At 38.2% G+C, this 23,935-nt stretch overlaps 1 protein-coding gene across 5 annotated transcripts in view; it reads left to right on the top strand.

Annotated features, from left to right (window-relative positions):
- The window catches only part of abr (ABR activator of RhoGEF and GTPase), a 118,730-nt gene that overhangs the window by 50,901 nt on the left and 43,894 nt on the right, over nt 1-23,935 (top strand). For 4 of the 5 annotated variants that reach the window (XM_011483721.4, XM_011483722.4, XM_004076596.5 and 1 more), the window contains exons 3-13: nt 8,306-8,404; nt 10,097-10,282; nt 13,961-14,068; nt 14,482-14,539; nt 18,196-18,248; nt 18,753-18,893; nt 19,059-19,180; nt 20,673-20,841; nt 22,605-22,724; nt 22,890-22,965; nt 23,074-23,178. In XM_011483721.4, the coding sequence (XP_011482023.1) occupies nt 8,306-8,404; nt 10,097-10,282; nt 13,961-14,068; nt 14,482-14,539; nt 18,196-18,248; nt 18,753-18,893; nt 19,059-19,180; nt 20,673-20,841; nt 22,605-22,724; nt 22,890-22,965; nt 23,074-23,178 (1,237 nt within the window). Of the gene's footprint in view, nt 1-3,473; nt 3,775-8,305; nt 8,405-10,096; nt 10,283-13,960; nt 14,069-14,481; nt 14,540-18,195; nt 18,249-18,752; nt 18,894-19,058; nt 19,181-20,672; nt 20,842-22,604; nt 22,725-22,889; nt 22,966-23,073; nt 23,179-23,935 lie in introns of those variants that run through there. The other variant, XM_011483723.4, reaches the window with a different exon arrangement.

The following is a 23,935-nucleotide window of genomic DNA, read 5'->3' on the forward strand; positions in this document are numbered from 1 at the left end:
TCCAGGTAAATACAAAAAACCTTTTGATTTATCGTTCCTAAGCTGTTCTTTTTCATGTTTTTTATTATTTGACATTCACTGTGCATAACTGAACTTTATAATGAGGTTAGGGAGAAGTTATTCATGCTAAGTTTTAATTTAGTACACCCTCTGACAGTGGCGGTTTTTGATATGGGCGATGTGGGCGGTCGCCCAGGGCGGCACGTCATTGGGGGCGGCATTTGCCGTGCCTGATGCGTTACACATAATGTGCTACATACTTAATTCAAAGAGGAAACTTGGAGCTTTTAATTTGAAATTGCTTCAGCAGCCGACACTTCATGCTTTCATTTTAACACATCAGACTATTAAGAATGACTTCCTCCTATTTCCTCTTCACACTTATGGTGCAAAAAAAAAAAAAAAAGAAAAAAAAAAAAAGAATACCTCAGAGTGAAACAACGTAAAACAGGCACATGAAAAGGAATTAGGCAGAACAAACATCCGTGCTCAAACCAATTTCGAAAAAAGCAGGCAATGGAGATTATTTCCCACAATTCTTTGCTCCGACACAGCAGACCCGATGCGCACGTGACCACCGCCCTCTGCTACAAGACGCTTGCGGCCACACCTCTTTGCGGTAGTCTTTGGAACATAAGTCAAAAAACTCGAGAGGGGAGCGCAACTCACCGGTGGCTGGCTGAATCACACTAACAGGTGATTGGGAGTCTTTTTCTATCTGACAATCAACTCTGGGCCGCAGCTGCGCCTCCCGTCATAGAGACGGAGCTGCGTGTGTCAGAGGGAAGGGGAGGGGGGATGAGCGCAGACCATTTTTTATGGATTGAGTTTTTTGGAAGATTTCTACTGTTGGTGTTGCACAAATTTAGGGAAATGCCAAATATTTTTGGATTAATCCCACTGATGAATTCTAAGATTTAGTCTTTAATGTTTTATAAGACCTAAACATATTAATCACAATAAGTTTCATTTTTTAGATCTAACCCCTCTGTTATGTTTCACAAAGACACACACGTCACACATTAAGAAATTATTGCTAAAAATGAAGCAGGAGTCCAGCTCTAAAAAAATGCTCTAAAAAATGATGAAAGAGCAAAAAAATTGAATTATTTGATATGTAATTTCTTATTAATATTTCCAGGCTTTCTTTGTTTTTTGTCCTGCAGCATGTTCATATTTGTATAATTTTGACAGAATATATTTAAATGGAGAACAAAATATTAAAAGTTATTTAAGGTTTAACTTGAGTTATTCTGGATTAATGTTCCTGTTTTTATTCATATTTATGTTCAAAAAGTTCAGTGTAAAAGGTTTAAAAGTTTAGCTTTAGTGTGTAGTTCAGTGAATCTTTATCTTCTTCGGCTCAAACCTTAAGCATGTTTTTAACTTAGGCCCCTGTGTGACTGAGTTTGACCCCCCGTAATACGAGTCTAGAAAATTCATGCATTTTTTTGATTAAAATGGCTAAATAGAAGATAGGGAACACAACAGGATGTTGTCAAATTTTGTATGTGTGCGCGCGCGCGGGGGGGGGGGGGGGTGGGGGGCGCTGGTGGGGTTACTCGCCTAGGGAGTAAGTTAGTGTAGAACCGCCACTGCCCTCTGATGCAATAGCTCCTGTAAAATTGAAATCTGACTCGATGTTGATGGTTTTTCATGGGTCTGTGTGGTTCTGCTCTCCAATCATATTCTGATACTATTCCAAAGCAGGTTTTTGCCATTTTGTGTTGCCATTTCTTTTATGTTTTATTCAGTTAGGTATATTTATGAGGAGCTGTTATGTGCATTTTACTGGCACACACATTAACCTTGCAGATCTGCTGTCTGAGGTTACTTTTTTCTGTTTTTAGTCGTGGTACTTTAAGCTGTTTATTCACAGTTTTATACATAAGCTCTAGCCTCAGCCCTTTTTCTGTTTTTTAATTCAGATACTTCATAAATTATTAAAGTTGGTGTTTAAATGTTTGTGATCTGCAGCCAAGACCTCTAAATGAAGATATGTCTCCATCTAGTGGCCATAATTTAAAAGGTATTGCAGGGAAAACAGATTTTTTGAGTGGATGTTTATTGAATGTTACTTTTTGTTTTTATGTATGCTTCAAGCGGCATCTGAAACTTAATTTCCACGAATCCCTTTCTGCGATAAGAATAGATCATAGGACAGTTTATCTTTTTTTTAAAAAAAACTTTTTTAAAATGTAATGCTTTAGGTTTCAACTTTTGTTTTAAGAACTACTTTAAAATCAATTAAGCAGACACAAGTGACTTATCTGTAAAGACTCATTCATCCAGAATAGTTTGACAGTATAAAAACATTGATGTTAACTTGGACTCTGTTTTTTTTTAACCCAAAGACATTTGTCCAAACTGAGAAAGACTCTTGGCTAAAGACGCCATATGTTTTCAAATAAAAAAAATTATTCTATTCTTTTTCTACTACAAAAACAGGTAATTAAGCATGCTTACTTGTAGTCTTTAAGTAATCATATTTTAGAAATATCCCGCCTGAAATCACATCCAGAATTTATTGGATTTAGTGCACCACTCAACCAATCTAAAACTTTTTAGAAGGTTAAAAAAATGGTCCACGAGAAAGAAAAAGTAAAGGTGAGAATTTGCTCAGATTCTTGTCTTCTTGACTTTGCCTTTCATACGTGTTGAAAAGGAATTTGAATTTATAGAGGGGGAATATTACAGCAGGTGAAAAGGAAAAGAATATCTGAACTTTTTTCCAAAGTTTTTCCGTCTTGGTTTTAGAGGCTGGCATTCTTTCCTTTCCTGTTTACTTCTCTGCTTTAATCAGCGCTTCCACCCAGATTAATGGCTGATAGTTGTGTTGACATAAAGACCGCTGTTGAAGTTCTGCGTGTATAAAATCTGTAAACCAGCAACAACCTGCAAAAAACAAACAGTAAAAACCAGCAAAGGAAAGAAGTGCTATTTGTTAACAGTGAGTAGAAGTGATAGGTTTATACAACAAATCTGGATTCATATTTTTTTTTTCTTTTCTTATAACTTCCAATTATTGATGTTTCCAGCGTGTTCCTTGAGCCTGTGTCATTTCGGCAGCACTAACTTCCATGCTGTGCTTTTAAAACCGCTAAACTGTGTGAACTGTAATTAGAAACCGTCTTACATTAGTTGGCTGTAGCTCAACATGTACCGCTCTCAACAGATCAATAAAGAGACAATGGGCAAGCAGGAGGCGAGAGGAATCGACACTGTAGCATGTGCTGCTGGGAGGGAGGCAGGACCTGCGTTTTTCTGCGATGAGGAAGTGACTTCTGACAGCGAGAGCAGAAAACGAGCCAAGAGAAGGAGGCAGACTCTCCTCCAGAGTTGCTTTCAAAAGAACGGCTTCCATCGAGGAAGTGGCCGGGTTGCGTTTATTGTAAGGGGAGGGGCGTGTGCAGAAGGAGGGGACACCTCATCGACCATGGTGGAACAGCACACACACTCATAAAAGTCACACTAACGCCAGGAAGCCCGGCAGAGGATGGGGGTGGGGTTGCACCAGGCAGGGTCCTCTCCTTTTCTCCTTCTGTCGGCGTCCGGGCGGCTCGCGCTGAAGGGGGAAACCTGATGCGTTCAGGCGGGCCCCGAAGAAGAGGACATTTAAAAACTGAAGAAGCAGAAGAGGGGGAGGAAAAAAAAGAAGAAGCCATGGGGGAGGAAGAGGAGGAAGTGCTGGGCTACTTGGACAGGGTGCTGGAAGAGGAGATGATTGAATGCGGAGATGGGGATCCCATCACTGTGACACATAGACACTGGAAGGTGAGGCAGAGGCCGGACAGCTGGGTGCAGGACAAACCCGCTTGTATGTTGTTGGAAGTTGAACTCCTAGCTTGGTTTGTGCTGCAGAAGTGTGTGCAGCAGGCGCAGCCTAAAAACACAGCCACTCTTCTCCTACTCTGCAAACGTGGCTGATTTGTGTTGACCTCTTGCGTGTTTCTGTGCGTACTCCTCCCAACCAAGGCTAGCTTACACTGTTCTGCGCTGCTACTATTATCAGCTCTGTTATCGCACCCAAGGAGAACAGAGGGTGCAATAGAAAAGCAGGCAGCGCTTCCTCCATTGAGTAAATACACTCACAGGAGGAGGTCACTGTGGAAAAATCCTTCCACCCCTCATGGATTTCTCATCTTGGCCTCCTCACACTGTGGCTCTTTGTATGTAGCAGAGGGAAAAGAGTCTTCTTAAGTTTTTCCTCTTGACCATGCTTCTGTGACATATTTATCACTGGGACTTGAAGTCGAGGACATCTCCGGCACTTTGTGAGTCAGGGGAACTGAATCTGACGCACAAAAAAGTGTGTAAACACTGCTCAAGCTGGGATACATTTAGAAATGGCCCATTATAGGAACTCTGGCTGTGATATTAGGCATTGTTTCCTTTTAATAAACACCTTTTATTCTAGTAAACTTAAACAGAAGGTAATTCACACTTCGCGGAAAACCCCATGTGGTTACTGTTCACTGGTCAAAGCCTGACATTTATAGACCGTCACTATGACTTCAACAAACCGCCAGATCAAGCTTCAACCATGTGCTGTTCTAATTCTCAGCTTGTACACACCACAGTGGTCCATCTTAATGATGCATTCATTACGGAGCCTCATTTATACTGTGAACCCTTTGGAGACGAAGGGCAGCTGCGAACGGTTTAAAAAACCTTCACTGGTACGTCAGACAACACCTGTGTGCCGATATCACTCTATAGATCTGCCTCTGTTAATAAGTAACCTTCTTTCTGCTTTTTTGTAAGGCCTTAGAGACATGATTCTGACTCTCATGTGTCACATTGTGCAGTTTTGACGATATCAACATGTAACTGGTTTGCACATGCTGCAATTATTTACTGTGGTCGTTCCTTCATGTTACAAATGACTGTGAGGATTGATACACTTGAAACAACCTGTGTTAATTTGGCTTAACTGGGCTAAAGTCTACTTTTCATAGATCTTGTAAAGGTATATTGCAAAAGTTTAAAGTCTGTTCCATTCAAAGACAAAGGAAAGTTTGCTGAACATGTGATGTCCTTTCATGATGTTTGGGAGTTTCTTCAAATCAAGTGAAGTCAACCACAGATCAAATACAGGATATGACAAAACGCAGTGACATCACTTTCTTTGCCAAACTGCCATCATGTAGAAATAGTCTTCTCTTTTAGCTTCCCTAGAACAGTGACTGGCTGCTGCTGGACAGTTTCTATGAACGGACTGAACCATCCTGACTTCTTCAGTAAGGAATAGTATGGATTGATCCCTGTTTGTAGCTGGTTCAGGTGCCCATGAGCAAAGTAATGACCTTATACTGTGCGATTGGCCTAAAACGTTACCTGTTGCACAGTGTATGTATGGAATATCTGACTGTCAGTTGTAGTGTTTACCACACAGATCATGCATTTGGTTTGAATTCTCATTGGAAACATATTGTAGAGTCATTCCACGAAAATGGGACAATTTGTGTCCCTCTCTTACTTTAAGCTGTATTTAATATAATTGGCCAGCTTAATATATACAATGACATGCAAATTTGAATACTTCTTTAAAAAGATAATGAAATTATGTGTTTTAATTTGAAATATTTGTTTCGTCATGTCCCTCATGACCTAAATGAAAGTTTACATGAATTTAAAGTTTTTTTGTTATTCTTTTGATAGCAATCATTTTTATGTTTTAGTATTAATATTAGTTTGTTATTTAAAGTAGTTTTGGTTTTGTCCCTGAGTAACGCCTCAAGCCCGTGACACACAACGATTCCACCCCTTATATAAAAAATTATATGATCCATGATTGCATATACACCAGGAAGTGACAACAGTGGAGTCTTTTGGACCCTGGAGCCCCAGAGGAAGCAGGGAAGTTCCAGCCTTTTTAGTATTTTTTGTCATTTATTTGGTGAAGTTGATATGGTCAAGCGCAGCGACTCCACTCCGTAACATGAAAACATTATAGAAGACTACTAATTGCTAAAAATGGTTTTTGTTATTTAAATAAATAATTTAACTCTGAACTGTATGGATGTTATGCGCCCTCTTCTTAGCGCTTAATTAATGAAACAGTGGCCATTTTGCTCAAAATTCTCAACCACATCACACTCAACCCGTAGCGTTTTAATGTTACCCCGTAATGTTTTAATGTTACGGGGTTGAGATTGTAATATTTGTGTTGTTAGAAATATAATACAAAAAATAAACTCAAGAGGCAAATACAGTTCCTTGCGAAAGTATTCGGCCCCTTAAACCTTTCAACCCTTTGTCACATTTCAGGCTGCAAATATAAAGATATAAAACTGTAATTTTTTTGTGAAGAATCAACAAGTGGAACACAATCATGAAGTGGAATGACATTTATTGGAGATTTCAAGCTTTTTATCAAATAAAAAACTGAAATAGCTGAAATTTAGCTGAACTACAAGATAGACTTGAAAAAGAAAGAAAATCTAAAGAAAAATACAAAAAAAGATGCTAATGTTTAATGTGTTCTGATTCACCACGTTCAAATAAAAAAAAGGCTATCTTCAAATTAATTAATTCAAATCAATCCCTAAACAGAAAAAAAACTTACTTGCTTTTTTCTCAGTCAAGACATTAGAAATAAATACAAAAAAGCTACTAAAGACAAAGAATAGCAGCTGATTGCCAAAGTCACAACAGCAAAAATTTAGAAGTTACTCACTTGGATTCTCAAACAATAAAATAAAAAATCTTGAGTCTTCTTTTTGAAAGAAATAGATCCAGCAGGTTTTCTGAATCGGTAAAAGAAAAATCAAGGATATCTATCTAAGAGATGATGTGAGTAGAATGACCACAGGAACCAAACAAACACTAACGAGGAAAACATTTAAAATGCAGAAACTTCCTTATGTTCACATGCTGTTGTAGTTTTTCTCAATAATTATTTTTATAAACTCCATTAAGCTATAATTTACATCTAATGTTGCTGTGGTTATGAAATGAAAACGCTCCTGGAATCTCCTAGCATTGAATTTTAGAGTATGGAATTACAAGTGAATCTGTATTTGTCCCTTCAACCCCCCGTCACCATGTTCAACCCGTTATGCCTGTTTCAACCCTGTAACACAACAATTGTCAGATAACATTTATAAATAAAAATAATTATACGTAATTGTTTGTTGACTTTTGTCTAAAATTATGATAACTATCTTAAAGTATGTATTTTGGATTGCAAATCTTCCAATTATTTCATGAAAATGACAACAGTGAATTTCGCCTGTTAGTTACATTTTAAGATTTAAGAGAAGAAAAACCTTTATTTAAGAGAAATTTTCAGTTTTAAATGGTTTTATTAGAACAGCGGACATGTGAATAATTTAAAAATATTCAAATTTTAATAAACACATTCTATTATAATATTCATGGAGATTTCATATTGCATAACGGGGTTGAAAATTTTCTTACACCACAACTAGAAATAAGGAAAATTTATAAAATCAAAATAATTCCTGAGATGGGAAAATGTTATTTTGTGAAGTTAAACACATTCCCAATAACTTAGAACTTGTTAAAAAAGGAAACATTTCGGTAAAAAATGACAAATTTTTCATGTCCAAGGGGCACATTTTCATGGAATGACCCTGTAACTCTTTGGTATTATTATTGCTGTCTTCTTTTTTAATGCTGTTATTTTATGTTTCCCTTGACTATTTGGAGTCAGGTAACAGACAGACACACTCAAAAGATTAGCAAAAGAATGAGGCGCTGTGCTCAAAGTTTTAGTAGATGTAAATCACACCGCTGGATTTTAATACATTTATTATAATGGTTGGTTTAAATATATTCATATTCCTAGTTTTGCAAGGGTTAAGAAATCTTTAGGTTAGCTAATTGCTTTTTTTTTTATACATTTCTTTTACTCTGTTGGTGCATTTAGATTTATACTTGGTTTATAACTCACTGGAATAGCTGAATTATTATTCATTTGTTTTTTTCAATAGTTTATCTTTTTAATAGACAAATTACTGCAAAATATTGACACGTTAACACAGATCTGCTCTGATGATGTTGCCTGGAGGCAGTGGGAGCACATTTTTATGGAAGTCCTTAAACGTTTGATTTTGGCGACTGGAAGCTTAAATATTTCTGTATTTTTTGTTTTTCAAAGTGAATTTTTTGGTTGTTTCTGGGTGAGATGACTACACAGACATCATTCAGAAACTGATCTTCAGTGTTTCTACAAAGGAAACCCTTGATGGAGAAAATAGTTTCTATGTATTGAGTGTGTGTGATGTAACAAAAAGACAGTAGACTTGTGAACATACAGACTTTTGTTTTTACCCTGCAGGGAGATCTTGGGAAAGGTCTGGAGATGAAGAAACTGGTGCTGTCTGGGTTTTTAACCAGTGAAGAGATCTACATCAACCAATTAGAGGCTCTACAACTGGTGAGGCACACATGCAGGCAGAAAGATCACACCATAAACGTGTTTTTCCCTCTTTGCTGCTACTCATGACATTTTTGCAGTTAAAGGTAGTCATTTCCTTAAAATGTTACCCAGCATAGTCAACCTTTAGCCATAAAAGCATGATTTATTTACATCCACCGCAGTGATTACTTTATCTTAATGATGTCAAATTCAACCCAAACCTTTAGGAAATAAAACTTTGAAAGAAATAAAATAAGTAATTAACACAAACAATGCATTTAACAGTCCTCTTTTCTATATTAGCTCAGTAACTAGTTGCACAAAAATATCAAAAAGATCCGTATTATGTCAAAACTTCAAAGGTTTTGACATATGTTGGGTCATAAGACATACAAAAACAATATGTTTTATTGCAATTTGATATTATGTTAGTAATATCTAAAAAGAATTATTAGAAACTTCATTTTTGTCACTTTTTATTAATATTTCACAATAAACAAATTATGATTTGAAAAACCTTAAATCCTTTTAGTTTTCTCCTTTTTTTAAATTAAGTTTTGCATGCTTTTATTTTTTGATTGACCTGTTTTACATTTTTAATTCCTGAGCTTTACAATGAGATCTGTAATTTTAATAAAAACCCAAAAGCTGTGTTTTATTAAATGTTGCCTTTTTATATAGAATAAATGCTTGGTTTCTCTTACTGCAGTTGTTCGCTACAGGTTTCCAAAGAAAGCAGAATTGGATGTGTTTCACTTTAAAATTAGAAAGTTTCACTTTTTTGGCATTCTTTGACTGTTTTCAGCTGATCTGTCATTAAAATGTAGATTTTTTCTGGCATTCATCTCAGCCCTGTCAACAGACTTTAAATGCTTTCAAAACCATAGTTCATAGCTCATAGTTTCAGCTCCACACATTCATTTTCATTAGAAATGTACTTTTCTTATTTAAACTTTAAAGGTATTTACATTTTTCTAATGCTTTCAATTTATACATTTTTATTGTTGTTATATTTTGGTAATTTTTTTAAAGTAAATGTAGTAGATTTATGGTACAGATGTTGGAAGAGAGATTAAGAAAAACACAGTTTCTTCTTTTTCCCTCCATCATGAAGGCTGCTATCTATCTCCCTATCAATGTCAGTTGTATTGTAGCTGACCTGTATTAACATAATGTGTTGACGCATATTTAATGACCTCGCCAAACGTGTGTTTGTGGCATTTTAATGACTGTGGTTAGTGAAATATTAGCTTAACAGCTAAATGATTCATGAGGGAAACTAGTATGCAAATCTATTCATGTGTCTAACACATTTGTCCAAACCAAGGAGTCATTTTTATTCATCTGCTTTGCTCTGTGCATCTGCAACTGATGCCTCTGCCTCTGAAAGGGAAAGCATGTCTAATGGCCATGCAGTCAGCGTGCCACAGACTCTTCATTAACCCCAGATGACTGAAGTGTGAGCCTTTGTGTCAGAGTTAATGCTGTTGCTCTTCCCCACCCACCATGGCCCCTCCATGCATCTGTGATTAAGTATGTCAGTGTGCTATCACCTCTGTAGGAAGGTTACAGCCAGGAAAAGACTTTTTCCATACTGCCAGTCTATCAGATGATGATTTTCTTGTTCATCTGCATAACTTTGTTACTTATGTTCGTGGTGTATTTATTGAGTCAGAATATTGCATTCTTTTCTCTGTCTGGCTGCTGCAGCCCCTGCGGCCCCTGAAAGCCACAGCCACAACATCCCAGCCCGTCCTGACCATGCAGCAGATCGACACCATCTTCTACAAAATCCAAGACATCCTGGAGATCCATAAAGAGTTCTACGACGCCCTCTCACCCAGCATACAGCAGTGGGACGAGAAAGTCACGGTTGGACATTTGTTCAAGAAGTTGGTGAGTCTGACACGACCGCTGCAGTTACCTTCGTCATTCACAGGGAACATGCAAACTGCTTTCAGAAAGGAGCTGTTGGTGCTTCATGGCTCACTGGTTAATTATTTTTTGTGAGAGTGACTGTGTTGTTCACCCTGTCTTCATTCACAAGTGTTGCAGCCTCTGATTGTGGTGCTTAAGACTTGCTCCTAGTCCATAATGCAGCAGCTTTGCTGTGTTGGTGTGTAGACATGATAGAAAAGCTTTTTTCCTTCAAAAGGATGGTTGACCTTAATGTATTCCTTATAGTTTTTTTTACATATTCAGTGTGGGAGTGTTTTGTTTAGTTGCTCAAGTGTGAGATTGTTTAGGGATTCCACTCTTTGTAACTTCAAGAAGAGAAAAATCCAAGGAGGAATTAGTTGAATATTTTGTTGAATGAGATGTCAGCACCAGTTATCGCTATAATTATTACCCAACTCAGAAGCTTTTTTCTGAAATAACAGTAGTGTTAGTTTATCTTACTGAGATAAAGTGACTGAAATGGCTCTAATTTAGGCTCTAATGAATCTTTTGTTTTCCCGTTGGACATTTACACTTCTGTTTGGTTACCCTTTGCCCTCACACGTCAAAGTCCTCGAGCACAGATATGATCCACGCTTTCTCTGAACCGAATCTCGGATTTCTCAGAAAGAATGAAATATATGATCTAAGACATTGTTGATGCGGCCATATTATGCTGGGTAACAGGTATCAACTCCCTAATGATGTAAACCGTGAAGCAAATTCTAACATTTGTTGTATAGAAGTAATGTATTTTGTTTCTTTAATCATTAGGGTTTCTAGTGTCTATAACAAGATGATCCTGGAGACTTCTCTCCCTCGCTGACTCAGCATGTTTTCTGATTTGTCAGCTTTTCGTTTTATTGTTTTAGTTGGTTGTTGCTGACTGTTGGCTCTATGCATCAAAAAACAAATGAGTTGAGGGAGATTTGTAACATAGTGTTTGTAAAAGAGCTTAGATTAGTAACTGTAGTTTGGCCACTGCTAATGTCAGAGATTATCATAAAGTTAAAGAGTTGAAAAGAAACTAACCAAGGTTAGTTTCTCAGGGGATGCATGGGACAGTCTGGGTCCTTGGGTAAGACCCTTAGTGCTTCTGTCTAACAATGTGGCCACAAGGTGGCCCAAGTATGGGTCTCCCTGTGCCGGTCCCCAGCCCAGATACAATACAGGGTTGTGTCAGGAAGGGCATCTGTAAAACTCTCTGCCAAACCACCGGTGCAAATCAGTGAAAGCTGAGTGACTTTGGGGGCCCCTGAAGAGACATGCCAAAAGGTGAATATCAATAATAACACCTGTCCTGACACTAAGCGAACAGGCAAAACATCCACAGCTGAGGTTCAATCTAGAAAAAATAAACTGCATCAACTGCTGAATAGCTTAATTGCCCATTGGTAGTAAGAAATCAGTGTCTGAATGTGTGAGTGAATGTGTGTGTGACTGGGTGAATGGGTCTGTGACTGTAAAGCGCTTTGTCCTTGTAGGAAGAAAGGCGCTATATAAGTATACGCCATTTACCATTTACCAAAATGCCTGTCATAGGAAACAAAAGTAAACGTTGGTGCAACAGTTGTAAATTCACACTCAGCATCATGACACTGACATTTGGGCCTGAAATCTTCCCTAAGTTGTGTACTTGTTACACAGTAGAAACATGGGAACGTTGAATGTCTCAGATGTTATCTTTACGTCTACACCCAGGAAAGATTTTTGTTTGCTATTGAGAAAGCTTTTACATAGCTGAGCCTGTTTGCTGACATTTGAAATGAAATTTGAAAGCCAATATAAAAATGTCAAACAAAAAGTTTACATATGCAGCAACACACAAGTAGACATGATATTGGGGGTGGTTAATGCATCGAGGTCGGGCTGTTGACTTCTGGTCATTAGCTCGCTGATTCAGTTCCCACTTTGCCTGCCGATGTGTTGAAGTGGCAAGACATTGAACTCCATGTTCCTCTTGATGTCACCATCAGTGTGTAAATGTGTGTGTGCATGGATGAATGGGACTGTGACTGTAAAGTGCTTTGGGCCTTAATAAGGGTAGAAAATTGTTATGCCATAATTATCGCACCGGTTATTTTATCTATTGAATTATTTTGAGTGACGTGAAGAGTCCTGCATTACAAGCCCCCCTTCAGAGCTATTCACTGTACAAGTCATGGGTTAAATACTGTATTTTTCTTTATATGGAGTCTTCTCTCGCACCTTCATGTGTCACCCCTTATTGTAGTCATCAGCTTCCATCTGTGCTGTGAGGATGTGTGTGTTGGGTAGCAGCAAAAGACTTGGTCACAGGGGTTTGATGAGAGTACAGATGGCAGTGTAATTGGCTGGTTTTCTCCCTACTGCTTCTTGTCAACAGCATGAAGGCCACCAGAGAGACAGTGTTCTGGAAAACAGAGACAGAGGAGATAAAGGCGGCCACAGCTCTAGGTTTTCTCACCTTCCTCAAGGGAGAAGGAAGGGAAAGTCTTCATTGCAGTCTGCTAATGCAAATCTACAAGTTATCTAACACATTCTCTGTCCTAAAAGTTTGGGTTAGGTTGTTTAAAAAAGCATTTTGGGTGCTACAAAATACACTAATGAAGTTGTTTCACCTCAAACAGGAGTTCAATATCATGTATTTAAAAAGATGAACAAAAAGCAGACAATCCAGACAAAGACAATCAATACATTTTAGCGTCCAAATAAAAATATTAAAAACTGTCATCATTTATTTAACCCAAATTAAATAGAAATGGCTTTCTTTAAAAAATAAAGTTTATCTTTGTATTCAGATGCATGGAAAACAAACTTGAGCAACGATAAGCCAAAGTTACCACTTTCATACTTTATTGGCACTCATGCTGAATTGCTCATAAACAGAAAAGACCAAGCACATTAAACAGATATGAGACAGTTAGTAACCCTGCCAGAGCTGCTAGTCCAGCTTTTGTTTATTTTTGCCCGAATTCAACAGCAGAATTTTGATTTGAAGAGAATTTGAAACAGGTGGGATATTAAAAGCTGTTTTATAAAATATTAGGTTAAAAGCTGTCCCTTTTTTTAAGATTTTGTTGAGAATATAGATATAAAGAAAATACTCTTTGTACTTTCTGCAATACTCTCTAGAAGGTATTTAAGCAACCCATCTCCAAAATAAATTAGAAGGCTTTTTTAGTCTGTTATGACCTCTCTTCTGAGTCCAACTTTCAGCGTCACATTCCAAAAATTGAAATGAGAAGAACCAAATGAAAGGAGTAAAAAACCAAAGCATCCAGTTGTCCTCATTATAGCCAGCTGAATCCAATCTGATTGCTTCAATGAAATGCAGTCTGCTCCTCAGCTGAGCTTCAGGCATTCATCCACCAGGATGCATATTCATGCTCTGCTGGTCTGCAGCTTGAGTTTTGGTGCACATGTGCTGCAGAAAGAGGCTGCAAATGACAGGCAGGGAACCGCCCCCTCTGAGATCACCAAACACGTGCATCATACTTTAGTGGCTGGCCATTTAAAAAAAAAAAAAAAAAGGACTTCTTGTTTTACCTTTCCATTCAATTAAAGTTTGCAATGAGAATAAACTTTGGCACAATTGTCATGCATCTGTTGGTCTCACACATCCTTCTCTCTTTGATGTCCTTCTGCATGCTTCAGGCCAGCCAGCTGGGAGTGTACAAGGCCTTTGTGGACAACTACAAAATAGCTCTGGAGACGGCAGAGAAATGCAGCCAAGCCAACATCCAGTTCCAGAAGATATCTGAGGTGAGCTTGTCCTCAATGACAAAATGACATTAGAAGATTATGAAGCTTTTGAACTTTTGTAAATTGGTTCACATTATGAAATAAGCAGGTTCACCGAGTAGTATTAAGTCAGTCTAACCATAAATCATCTTAAGTGAAAGCAAGAGCTGAAAAAGCCAATGATGAATTTGAAACGTCATTTTTTTCAAGTGGAGGACATTATGCTGTACAGGAAATGCTTTTTAATGATCTGACATTTTTGCAGAGCAAAATATAAAATAACAGACTCCTATTAAACTTATTAGCAACCACTGGAGAACAAACTTTGGCTCACAAGGGCCCTCTACATTGTGGCAGAGCTACTGCTACTAATGCTGCATCTTCTCTCCTTAGATGTTTGTTATATGTGTATTAATGTTTCTTCCTTCTTTCAGAATCTTAAAGTTAAAGGACCTAAGGACTCCAAGGACTGCTCCACAGTTTCAATGGAAGGTAAGCTTATATGAACATGTGACTGTATTATAGTACCATACAAGGGCCTATGAGTATACTCGAACATCATCAAGAAATAACATGTTTTTATTCATATATTCTTGGTTTCTGATTATATTTCATGTTACATTTCACTCCAATCATCTTTTTATTTTCTTCAAAAGCGTTCCGAGTGGTCTTTTAATTATGATTATGCCGTTTTTAGCTAACAATAAAAAACGGTGTCGTTTTCAAGGACTTAGTTTGTGCAGAGCGGCAGTAGTTCATCAAAAATTTGCCTCTGACTTGTGGACAGGATTGTTGGTACGGAGCAATCAATAAATAATATTAAATGTAAATTGATCTGAAACACAGCAGCACCAATATATTTAACGTTTTTAGTCTGAAGAAATAGGTAAAAAACATTGAGCTGATTTTTTTCTGAATGGATTAAAGAATGATATTATTAGCCTGAGATGAGTACGGTAATCTAAAGGCACGATGATCCTGGTATTGGGCAACAGGCAGCGCTGGCAGCGCTCCTCCGTGTCCCCCGTTTCACCTGGCAACCAGAACCCACACCACCCCTCCCCTTTCGTTCTCACACACCCAACCGTGTGTGACAGGAGAAGTGAGCGCGCGGCTGCAGGGACGGGGATTCAAAGGTTTCAGGCTGTAAACTCTGTGATTTAACTGACAATAGGAACCGAATAGTGGACCAGATTTTTCCAAGCACTGAGCCGCTGTCACTTCCGCCCCCACATTAAATTTGCGCACTGGACAATTGCACGTATTACCTGTGCCTAAAACCGCGCCCCACTATTTGAGAAGCACTGCATTAGCCCAACATTTCAGTGTCTCAAAGTTCATAAAGAATATTTGAATGACGGAGATGTGTTTTTTTCTGTATCTACAATCATCAGGATTAAAAGACTGCTCCTAACTCTAGACTTACTTACCAAAATGTGACCAATATTCCTGTTTATGGCTGGAGTGAAGTTGACTTGAAATGTCTTTAAAATTGAAAAACCTTGCTCTTACTACCCGTGTTTGCTGTGGCGGAATTGGGGAGGCACACTACTGCACGAGTTAGCCTGCACTGCCTCTCTCTTCCTTTGGTTGTATTTCGGCTGGAGAGAAGAGGCAGAGAGCAGATTGAGAAGATGAGCTGAGATGGAGGTGCTGCTGGTCCTCAGACTGTGTAGTAACTGCACATACGGTAACAACTGCTTTATGTCTGTTGTTTGATGGAGACGTCTTATGTTTTTATTCAAATAGCCTTTTGTTATTGATGTTTAACTTGATTTTAGATAGTTGAAACGAAAGGCAGGAGCAGATATTCTGAAGCTTTGATAATAGAAATGTATTGAGGCATTATGCAGAAGATGTTTTCTTATTTATTGCTCAGCAGATAACTGATGACTTTTGTGTTTACCTCTGTAATTTCTAACACAATCAGTGAGCTGGTTCAAGAGGTTTGCTTTGAAAGCTTTAGAAAGTGGAGTTTTCTGAGGCTCATAAACACAGGATCTTAGTTTGTACAACAATTGATTGCCTAAATCTTTCCATTGAATAAATGTCAGCAAATGATCGGATGTTCCTGTGCGAGAGTGGGTGGCATGTGGAGCTGGGACATGCCTGTACTCAGCTCACGACTTGCAGACATGTGCTGGGGGTAGAACTTGTGCTGCAAAGAAAAGCAGAGCAATGCTTTCAAATATTTTAGCAGCCTTTTGGGTTTGTGGCTGATCGTCAGTGAGTCTGAGTTCAGTGTAACTGTGAAGGATCTGTCAATTTATTATCTGTAAATGTGAAGGACATCTATTTATTTCTCAATATTTCTTGCTGTCCTTTATTTTCAGAGTGGCTCTTCAGTTTTCACACTTTTACTATAGTTTTAAATAGAAGCAAATCCTGTAAAACTGCTATATAGTCATAAAAAACATCTGGTTTAATCAACAGTGATGCAGTTGGACAACTTTTTTTCTTGTTTGCAAACCTTTCAATGCTCTTTCAGTTTTTGGTTTAAACTGGTTTCCTCACCGTTTACATCCTTTTCTTCTAAACCTTCATCTATACATTACTTACTTCTTAAAATTGTAATACTTCTGATTTAACAATGGCCAAACACATAACATCTTGTGTATTTTCTTTGCAGAAAAAAAGTAGCACAAATATAAAATGACAAATTTAAAAGCTATAAAATATTAAAAGGCACGCAACTGTCCTGTTTTTTCTTTAAATGTTTTGCTCTTCTTGTCTGCCTCTGTTTAGTAAAGTCTAACCATCAATACCATACTTTAAACAGCATGCAAGACTTGCACCGCTGACTTAAGTTAGTTCTTCAGACATGGAGCGTCAATATGTGGATTTCTTAACAGGTACCGTAGTCCTACAGCAAGTATCTGCAGCCTGGCACATACAGAGGCTCCTAAAGTCTTCTTGTTCTTGCTCAAGTCACTGCTCTTGACATGAATACAAATGTGTTGTTACAAAAGCACAAGTTCTCATCAGAATGTGCCAGAGCAGGATCTGTCTCAAAAATCCCTCCCAAGGGTTACAGTTTTGCTTCACTGAGCCACAGACACTACAAGAGGCCACATTGATGACCAGTGGGGAGATGTTTCAAAATTTTCCATCAGGAAATTTCTCCGCTGAGCGTTTCACAGTCCGGATGGGACGAGACTTTGTGCTCACAGGAGCCGCAACTTGTCTTCCCTCCAATTTAAACGCAGATTACAGAAACTCTTCATTTTACACTGTTGTGAATAGAGATTAGCTTCATCTCTCTGCAAACATTTTAATCTGGTTTATCAGTGCATTCACATGGGTGGACTGCATTTATTAGATGGGATTAAACCTATTGACTCGTTTTTCAAAATGCAGAATTTCCTAAACAAAACACTGCCTTGCAAGCATGCTTTTCCTCTTTTCCTGCAGACACTTTAACTGATCGCAGCAAAAGAATGCCCCAAACTGAGCTCCAGCAAATAATGTAAAACATCATCACGTTAAAAAAAAAAAAAAAGATAAAAGAAATAGAAATAATGGCCAAAGGAAAACCTAACATAACTACAAGTTGTTAAATGACGTTAAAGTTGATGTGTCTTTGTTGATTTTTGTGGATGCATCACAAACTTCAGCAGCTGCTCGAATTTTGGCAAGAATGGTGGACTCTTTTATTACGGCTTTTGCAGATCAAACCCTGTTTTGTTTCTGTATTTCATCGAGCACCGATTGCGGGAGTCTCATGTACTGTGGAGCTGTCGTGTCTGTCAGCTGCTGCCGATGCTGCCGCCTGAAGGGGAAAGCAGCTGAATGCAGGCTCAAACTGTGGCTTAGATGTGACAAGAGTCATATTTTCACACTGTAGTCTTATTGCACTTATTTAGGTGGAATTTGTATCCAACTCAGATTATGTAGTCTTTGTTTTGAACCGCTTCTCTTAGATTTACACTAAACTGTCCATTCTGGATGAGTTTCTTTACATTGGAGGTTGGAGGTTTTGTAATTCTTATTGGCAACCTTGAGAATCATTGTTTGTTGGTCAATGAGTGAAAAATGTAATGCCTTAGTCACAACTGCCCTTGTTTGTGGTTACAGGCTGTCTATGGCAGCAGTGAGTCTGACAATTGCACGCATCAGGTACACTGACATGCTCATCTCTCCCCCCACAGCTCTTCTCTACAAGCCAATCGATCGTGTTACTAGAAGCACCCTGGTCCTTCACGTGAGTACCAAAACTAACACCTTTTGGTTTTCAATTTCAATTTCAATAAAACTCTGGATTCTTGTTAAACAATCTTGTATCTTAATGCTTTACTCGTTTATTCATGTGAAAAAACAAACTCAGTAGAATTTAAGGCTTTCTTTACGAAATCATTTAATGCTAAGTTTGAGGCTACGAGGAAAACTTCTTGTGTCCTCATCAAAAATCTCCATTTTTCTAGAAGTTCATTAAAGTTGTCACACAGGCAATAAGCTCTTCCTACATCACTTTCAGCCATGTTTGCTTACAGTTTGATAGTGACAGAAAATACTTTGTAGGACATGCACCTAAAGTCTCAAGTCTTTGCTGACGTCACTGTATTGATTTGACAAAGGGCAATCAGAAAGCAAAACAGCTTAAAAAATGGCGATTCTGATAAAAAAGTGCTATTTTTATTTTAAAACAGGTCAAAAACATTTAAAAAGACTGACTCAGCTGTTGATTTTTTTTGTTTTGCTGGTGTAGGACTTGCTGAAACACACTCCTGAGGACCACCCAGACTTTCCTTTGCTCCAGGATGCTTTACGGATTTCACAAAATTTCCTTTCATCTATCAACGAGGAAATCGACCCTCGCAGAACCGCTGTCACTACACCCAAGGGGGAGGTGGGTGTGTTCTTTATCAGCATGAATGAGGCAACAGCTGTAAAGTAGAGTCCCCAAACAGGAGCAGGGATGGAGGCTCTGATGTGAAAACACTTGGATCTAAAATGTCACCTGTAAGTTTAACATGCTTGGAGCAGAAATCACTGAGCTCAGATTCTGTTCTAGGCTCGGCAGCTGGTGAAGGATGGATTTCTGGTGGAGGTTTCGGAAAGCTCCAGGAAGCTCCGACACGTCTTCCTCTTCACTGATCTGCTACTCTGTGCCAAGATGAAGAAGACAGCTGTGGGGTGAGCTTCTACACCAATCCTATGGTTCATGATCGTCAAAGTGTCCCTTAATTGTGTGTTTTGGTCCTCCGTCACAGAAACAATGATTTAACATTTAAAATGTTTCACAGCCGTAGTTTAAATCCAATCCTTCCAGCATTACATGCTGACCTGTAACCTGCTTCCATAAACATGACTGAATCTTCCCACCGCTCACATTAATCGTCTCCCATCTAACTCTTTGTTGACTGGGAGAGATACAGGACATTTTCATGACTATCAGACCCGTGAATGATCTGGACTGTTTTCAGCATGAAGCCATGCACAGAACAGCTCTCTGGAAAAGCCATCTTTTTCATTCATCCACTTCTAATCTGTGGTTCCAACATTCTGGAGCTTTTCATGCATTCACACACTGTCAATGAATGACCTATTTTCAAACGTTTGTCATATACAGTAAGGCGCACTGAGCTGTAAGGTGCATAAAGCAAGACAAAAGCTTTAAACATAAATCTGTACGTCAGTCAGACTTTATTAACTGTATTTAATACTCAGAGTAATTTTAGAACTTGTATGAAAAATATTAGGAGAGTTAGCCACGTTAGCATATTGACAATACCTGTAACTCCCAACCTTGCTTGCAACATAAACGTAAAACAAACTGATATCACAAAAAATAACCATTACTTTGACTACTCTAACTCCCACCTTGCTAGGAACATGTACAAAAAAAAAGAAAGAAAATAAAAACATCTACATGTTAGCTACGTTAGCACATTCACAATAACACCCAACCAAACATTTTGACAGAGCGCCGTGTGCCTCTCAAGATCACTTTGACATCAGTAAACACAATCAGAATTAATCAACATGTAAGCCGCTATGTCGTTTTTGAATTAAGTAAATTGGCTTTTAAGTGCGCCTTATAGTACAGAAATACCGTTTTCTCTGTTCTTTAATTTCACTTACGGTATGTTCTCCCTCGTCTCAACCCTCTTATAGATTCTTGATTGTGTAAATAATATGGAATTACTTTTTCTGGCAGAAATGTTCATGCTAATGGAAAATCATCTGTTTAGGAGAAATATGTTTTTGAAATATTTCTTAATGTGTTCTTATAGCAGTTCTCACACTTTAATGTTTAGCTAAATAATTTCCATTTTGATGTTTTTTTTGTTTATATAGAGCTGTAAAAATCTAAGGGACAAATTATTTTAAGAAAAAAATGAACCATTTTTCCCAAAAATAAAATATTGACGTTTTTTAGATTCTCCATTTAGCTTCAGCTGTTGTTTGTACTGTTTATGTATCCATTGCATTCAACAATCTGCTGCATTCGTGTGGAATTATTCCTGATGACTCACCTCTTACTAATAAATGTTTGGGTAAAACCTGCATGTCAGTTTTCTTTGTCAGCTTCTGCAGTTTTATCTGAAACATGTGTTGTTTCAGTCGTGACTCTCGGGCCTGTTTTGCTCTCCTTCACTCCTGCATTTCTGTCTTTTGTCTGCAGTCGTCATCAGCAGTACGAGTGCAAGTGGTACATTCCCCTCGCAGATTTAACTTTCCAGACTCCGGATGACTCAGATCCCTGCCCCAGCATCCAAGTCCTGCCTGAGCATGAGATTGAGGAGATGAAGATGAAAATCTCAGTCTTAAAGAATGAGATTCAAAAAGAAAAGGTAATCGTTCTTTTGTTTAGACTGCCTGAAAGGCTTTTGAATTTATCAATGTCAAACTACACTTTAACCATTTCATATTTTTGTTTATTTTCCAAAGCAGCCCGATTAGAGCTCACTGAGGGGTTTTAATTTGGAGAAATGTGTTTGTTTGACTCTGATTTACCTGCCTGGCTTCTTGTGCTTGAATGGGACTTTCCAGTGGTTATTCATCACATTGGTTTCTATTATAGGAAAACATAAACACATAAAGGTAAATGTTAGATGTAATCTGAGTCATTTCTTATTGATACCACCAAAATTCTCTTTAAATCCAGTCTTTTACACCCACATCAGTATTTATGTTGCCAAAGTTTTTTTTTTTTTATATATGTTCTTATTTTTTTACTTTAACATTGGAGGTTTAAATGATTTGATCATCTGCAAAGAAGAGATATTTGGTGAGAAAGAGAACATGAAGGGGGTCAGGACACAGATGATTGAGCTCTAAAAGGAAAAGCCTCAGGAATCAGACATTAGAGACTTTATAAACAGAAGTCATAAGAGCTGTCAAAACACAGATCTTACCCTGACAATCATCTGTTGTCTTCCTCATAGGGGTGCGACAAATCACACTTGATCCACCATGCGTGCATCTTTTAAATAAATTCTCTGGGGCTGTATCGCAGTAGGGGACACAGTGAAAGAAGGAAAAGTTGTCAATTCTAACATCCCCTGATTCTCTAGTTTTCTTTTTTATTCAAGAAGCAATGTATCAAAGCACCTTTGTTTATTTGGGCATCTTTTTATAAGGTAATATTATGAGTTCAAATATCTCATTTATGTTTTGTTTCTGCAAATATGCCACACTGAGCAAATATTTTGATGTTATAATACATTTGTGTCTATGTGCATATTTTTTTAAGCACTGAATATATGCTTTGTCTAATCTCTGTTTTCAAGCTTTAAAAAGTAACAATTGTAGTCTTTTACTGTGTTTTTGTTTTGTTTTTTTTCCATTTTACTGTTCCGAACCGTGACTCTAAAACAGTGACACGCTCCGAACCCTGAGTTTTTGTGATCCGTACTTCCTCACATGCAGCTTAAGCACTGACTCACAAACGACACCTAAAGAAGTGTTTGTCAGCTGCTCCTGTGAATCTCTACCAAACCTTCCAGGAGCAGAGAGTTCCTGTGACTTCTCCCCTGCCGTGTCAAACTTGCCCTCTCTGGGTACAGCGAGGACCGCACCTCTTATTTACAATCACAGGAGGTCATTAGTGACAGAGATGCAGTTGATTGCAGGCTCTGACTCACGGCTTCCTGGGGAAGTGTTTCTTTTTTTTTTTCTCGAGGGCTAACAAGAAGTTCAGCGCTTTGAATTAAAAGTTCGCTTGAACTTGACTCCAAAGTGCTTTTCCCTTTTAAGGGACTTCATGAAAAGGATTGAAGGGTTGACACTACATTTTCCTCACAGCTAAGACATGCTTCAATGTTAGGTGAAATCAGATTTTCTGCACATTATTTTTAAATACCAACTATCTATAATGAAACCCTGATGTAAAATTTCCTCATCTTCCCTCACAGTCATATCTTAGCTTCAAACTGACGCTGCGTCTAAAAATAAACATGTGGTTTGTGTGAGTCAAGTAATGACTCAGAAAAGGACATCATTTTTTTTCCTTTAAGGTCTAAAAACGTTACTTTTACCAGCTATATTAGACCTTTTCCTCTGCTGTAACTCGCTGCCCTGAAATTCACTTGTCGTGTTGTGTTTTTCTGTACAGAAAGCTCCAAAGGGTCAGAGCCGCGTGGAGCGCTTGAGGAAGAAGATGAACGAGCAGGAGTCTTGGTTGCTGCTGCACTCCCCCACCATCCCCTTCCGTGTCCACAATAAACATGGAAAGGTAGCTACATTGACTGTAATGATGATGGTATGCCGCTAGAGGGAGACAACAACCTGTAAAATGAATGAGATTTTAAATCCAGTCACAGGGGAGAGTTGCATACATTTATTTATGTATTCATTCATTCAAATTCTGAAAAAATGTCTGCCTTCTGTTTGTGCACAGACCTTTCTGTTCCTACTTTCCTCCGACTATGAGAGGTCAGAGTGGAGGGAAAGCATCCAGAAACTCCAGAAAAAAGGTACCACATATTTTATTAGCTGCTGCTGAAAGGGGGAAAATGTTCTTTGCGAAATACTCCAAAACATGCACCTAAACAACATTAATTTTTAATCTTCTTTTCTCCTAGATCTGCAAGTATGTATACTAACCACTTACGAACTTCAAGTTCTGACCAACTCCTGTGTCAAACTCCGAACAGTCCACAACATTCCCGTCACCGGCAACAAAGACGGTAAGAAGACAAAGGATCTCTTTGAATGCCGTATCTCCTATCATCCTCTCCTACTTTGAACTTAATTTCACACAAAAGTTACTGTTTCCCTCTCAGCGCACACTTAAAAAATACCCGTTCTTGATGACAGCTTGAGGCCCCCTGCATAAGATCCGTTTAGGTTGGAGCATGTTTCTCATCTAGCTGCGTAGCGGTCAAAGCCGCCCATTGTGTCATCGTTGAGCTGTTGGCTCACCGTGTTTGTTTTTGCTCCAGATCTTCACGTTCTAGGCCCTCTCAGAGGCCGCGGGTGACATTAAAGCCATCTGGCTGACCTATTCTGATCTCCTGAAATGCCATAAGAGTCTCACAAGGCATGGATTTTAGGATTTTTCTTGATTGTAAAGTGACAGTAATGGTTTTTGGTTATCTTTTTTTTTTGGCTAAACTTTGAGAAAAAGCCCAAAGACGTGGGTTTTGTTTTCTTTATTCTCAGTTTGAGGTTCCCACAGGCCATCTGCCATTTAAAGGGAAACAAAGGCACCGATCTGACCTGTTCTTATTTATATTATTGTTTTTTTAATGTCACCAGAGCCGTTCATGGGATTTTCCATGCTCACACATGGAATAGACTTTATTCCTGTCATATTTACATCTGCTGAGTCATAACTGATGTTTTTTTTAGCACTTTTGGTGTTATTAATGCCACATTTGTTATTTAAGCTTATCTGCATGTTTTGACTTTTGCAGGATATTGTTGTGTCTAACTGATGGCTTT

The sequence above is a fragment of the Oryzias latipes genome, chromosome 14 (assembly GCF_053564925.1).
Source record: "Oryzias latipes strain Hd-rR chromosome 14, Olatipes_Hd-rR_3.1".
In the NCBI taxonomy this organism is placed as follows: Eukaryota; Metazoa; Chordata; class Actinopteri; order Beloniformes; family Adrianichthyidae; genus Oryzias; species Oryzias latipes.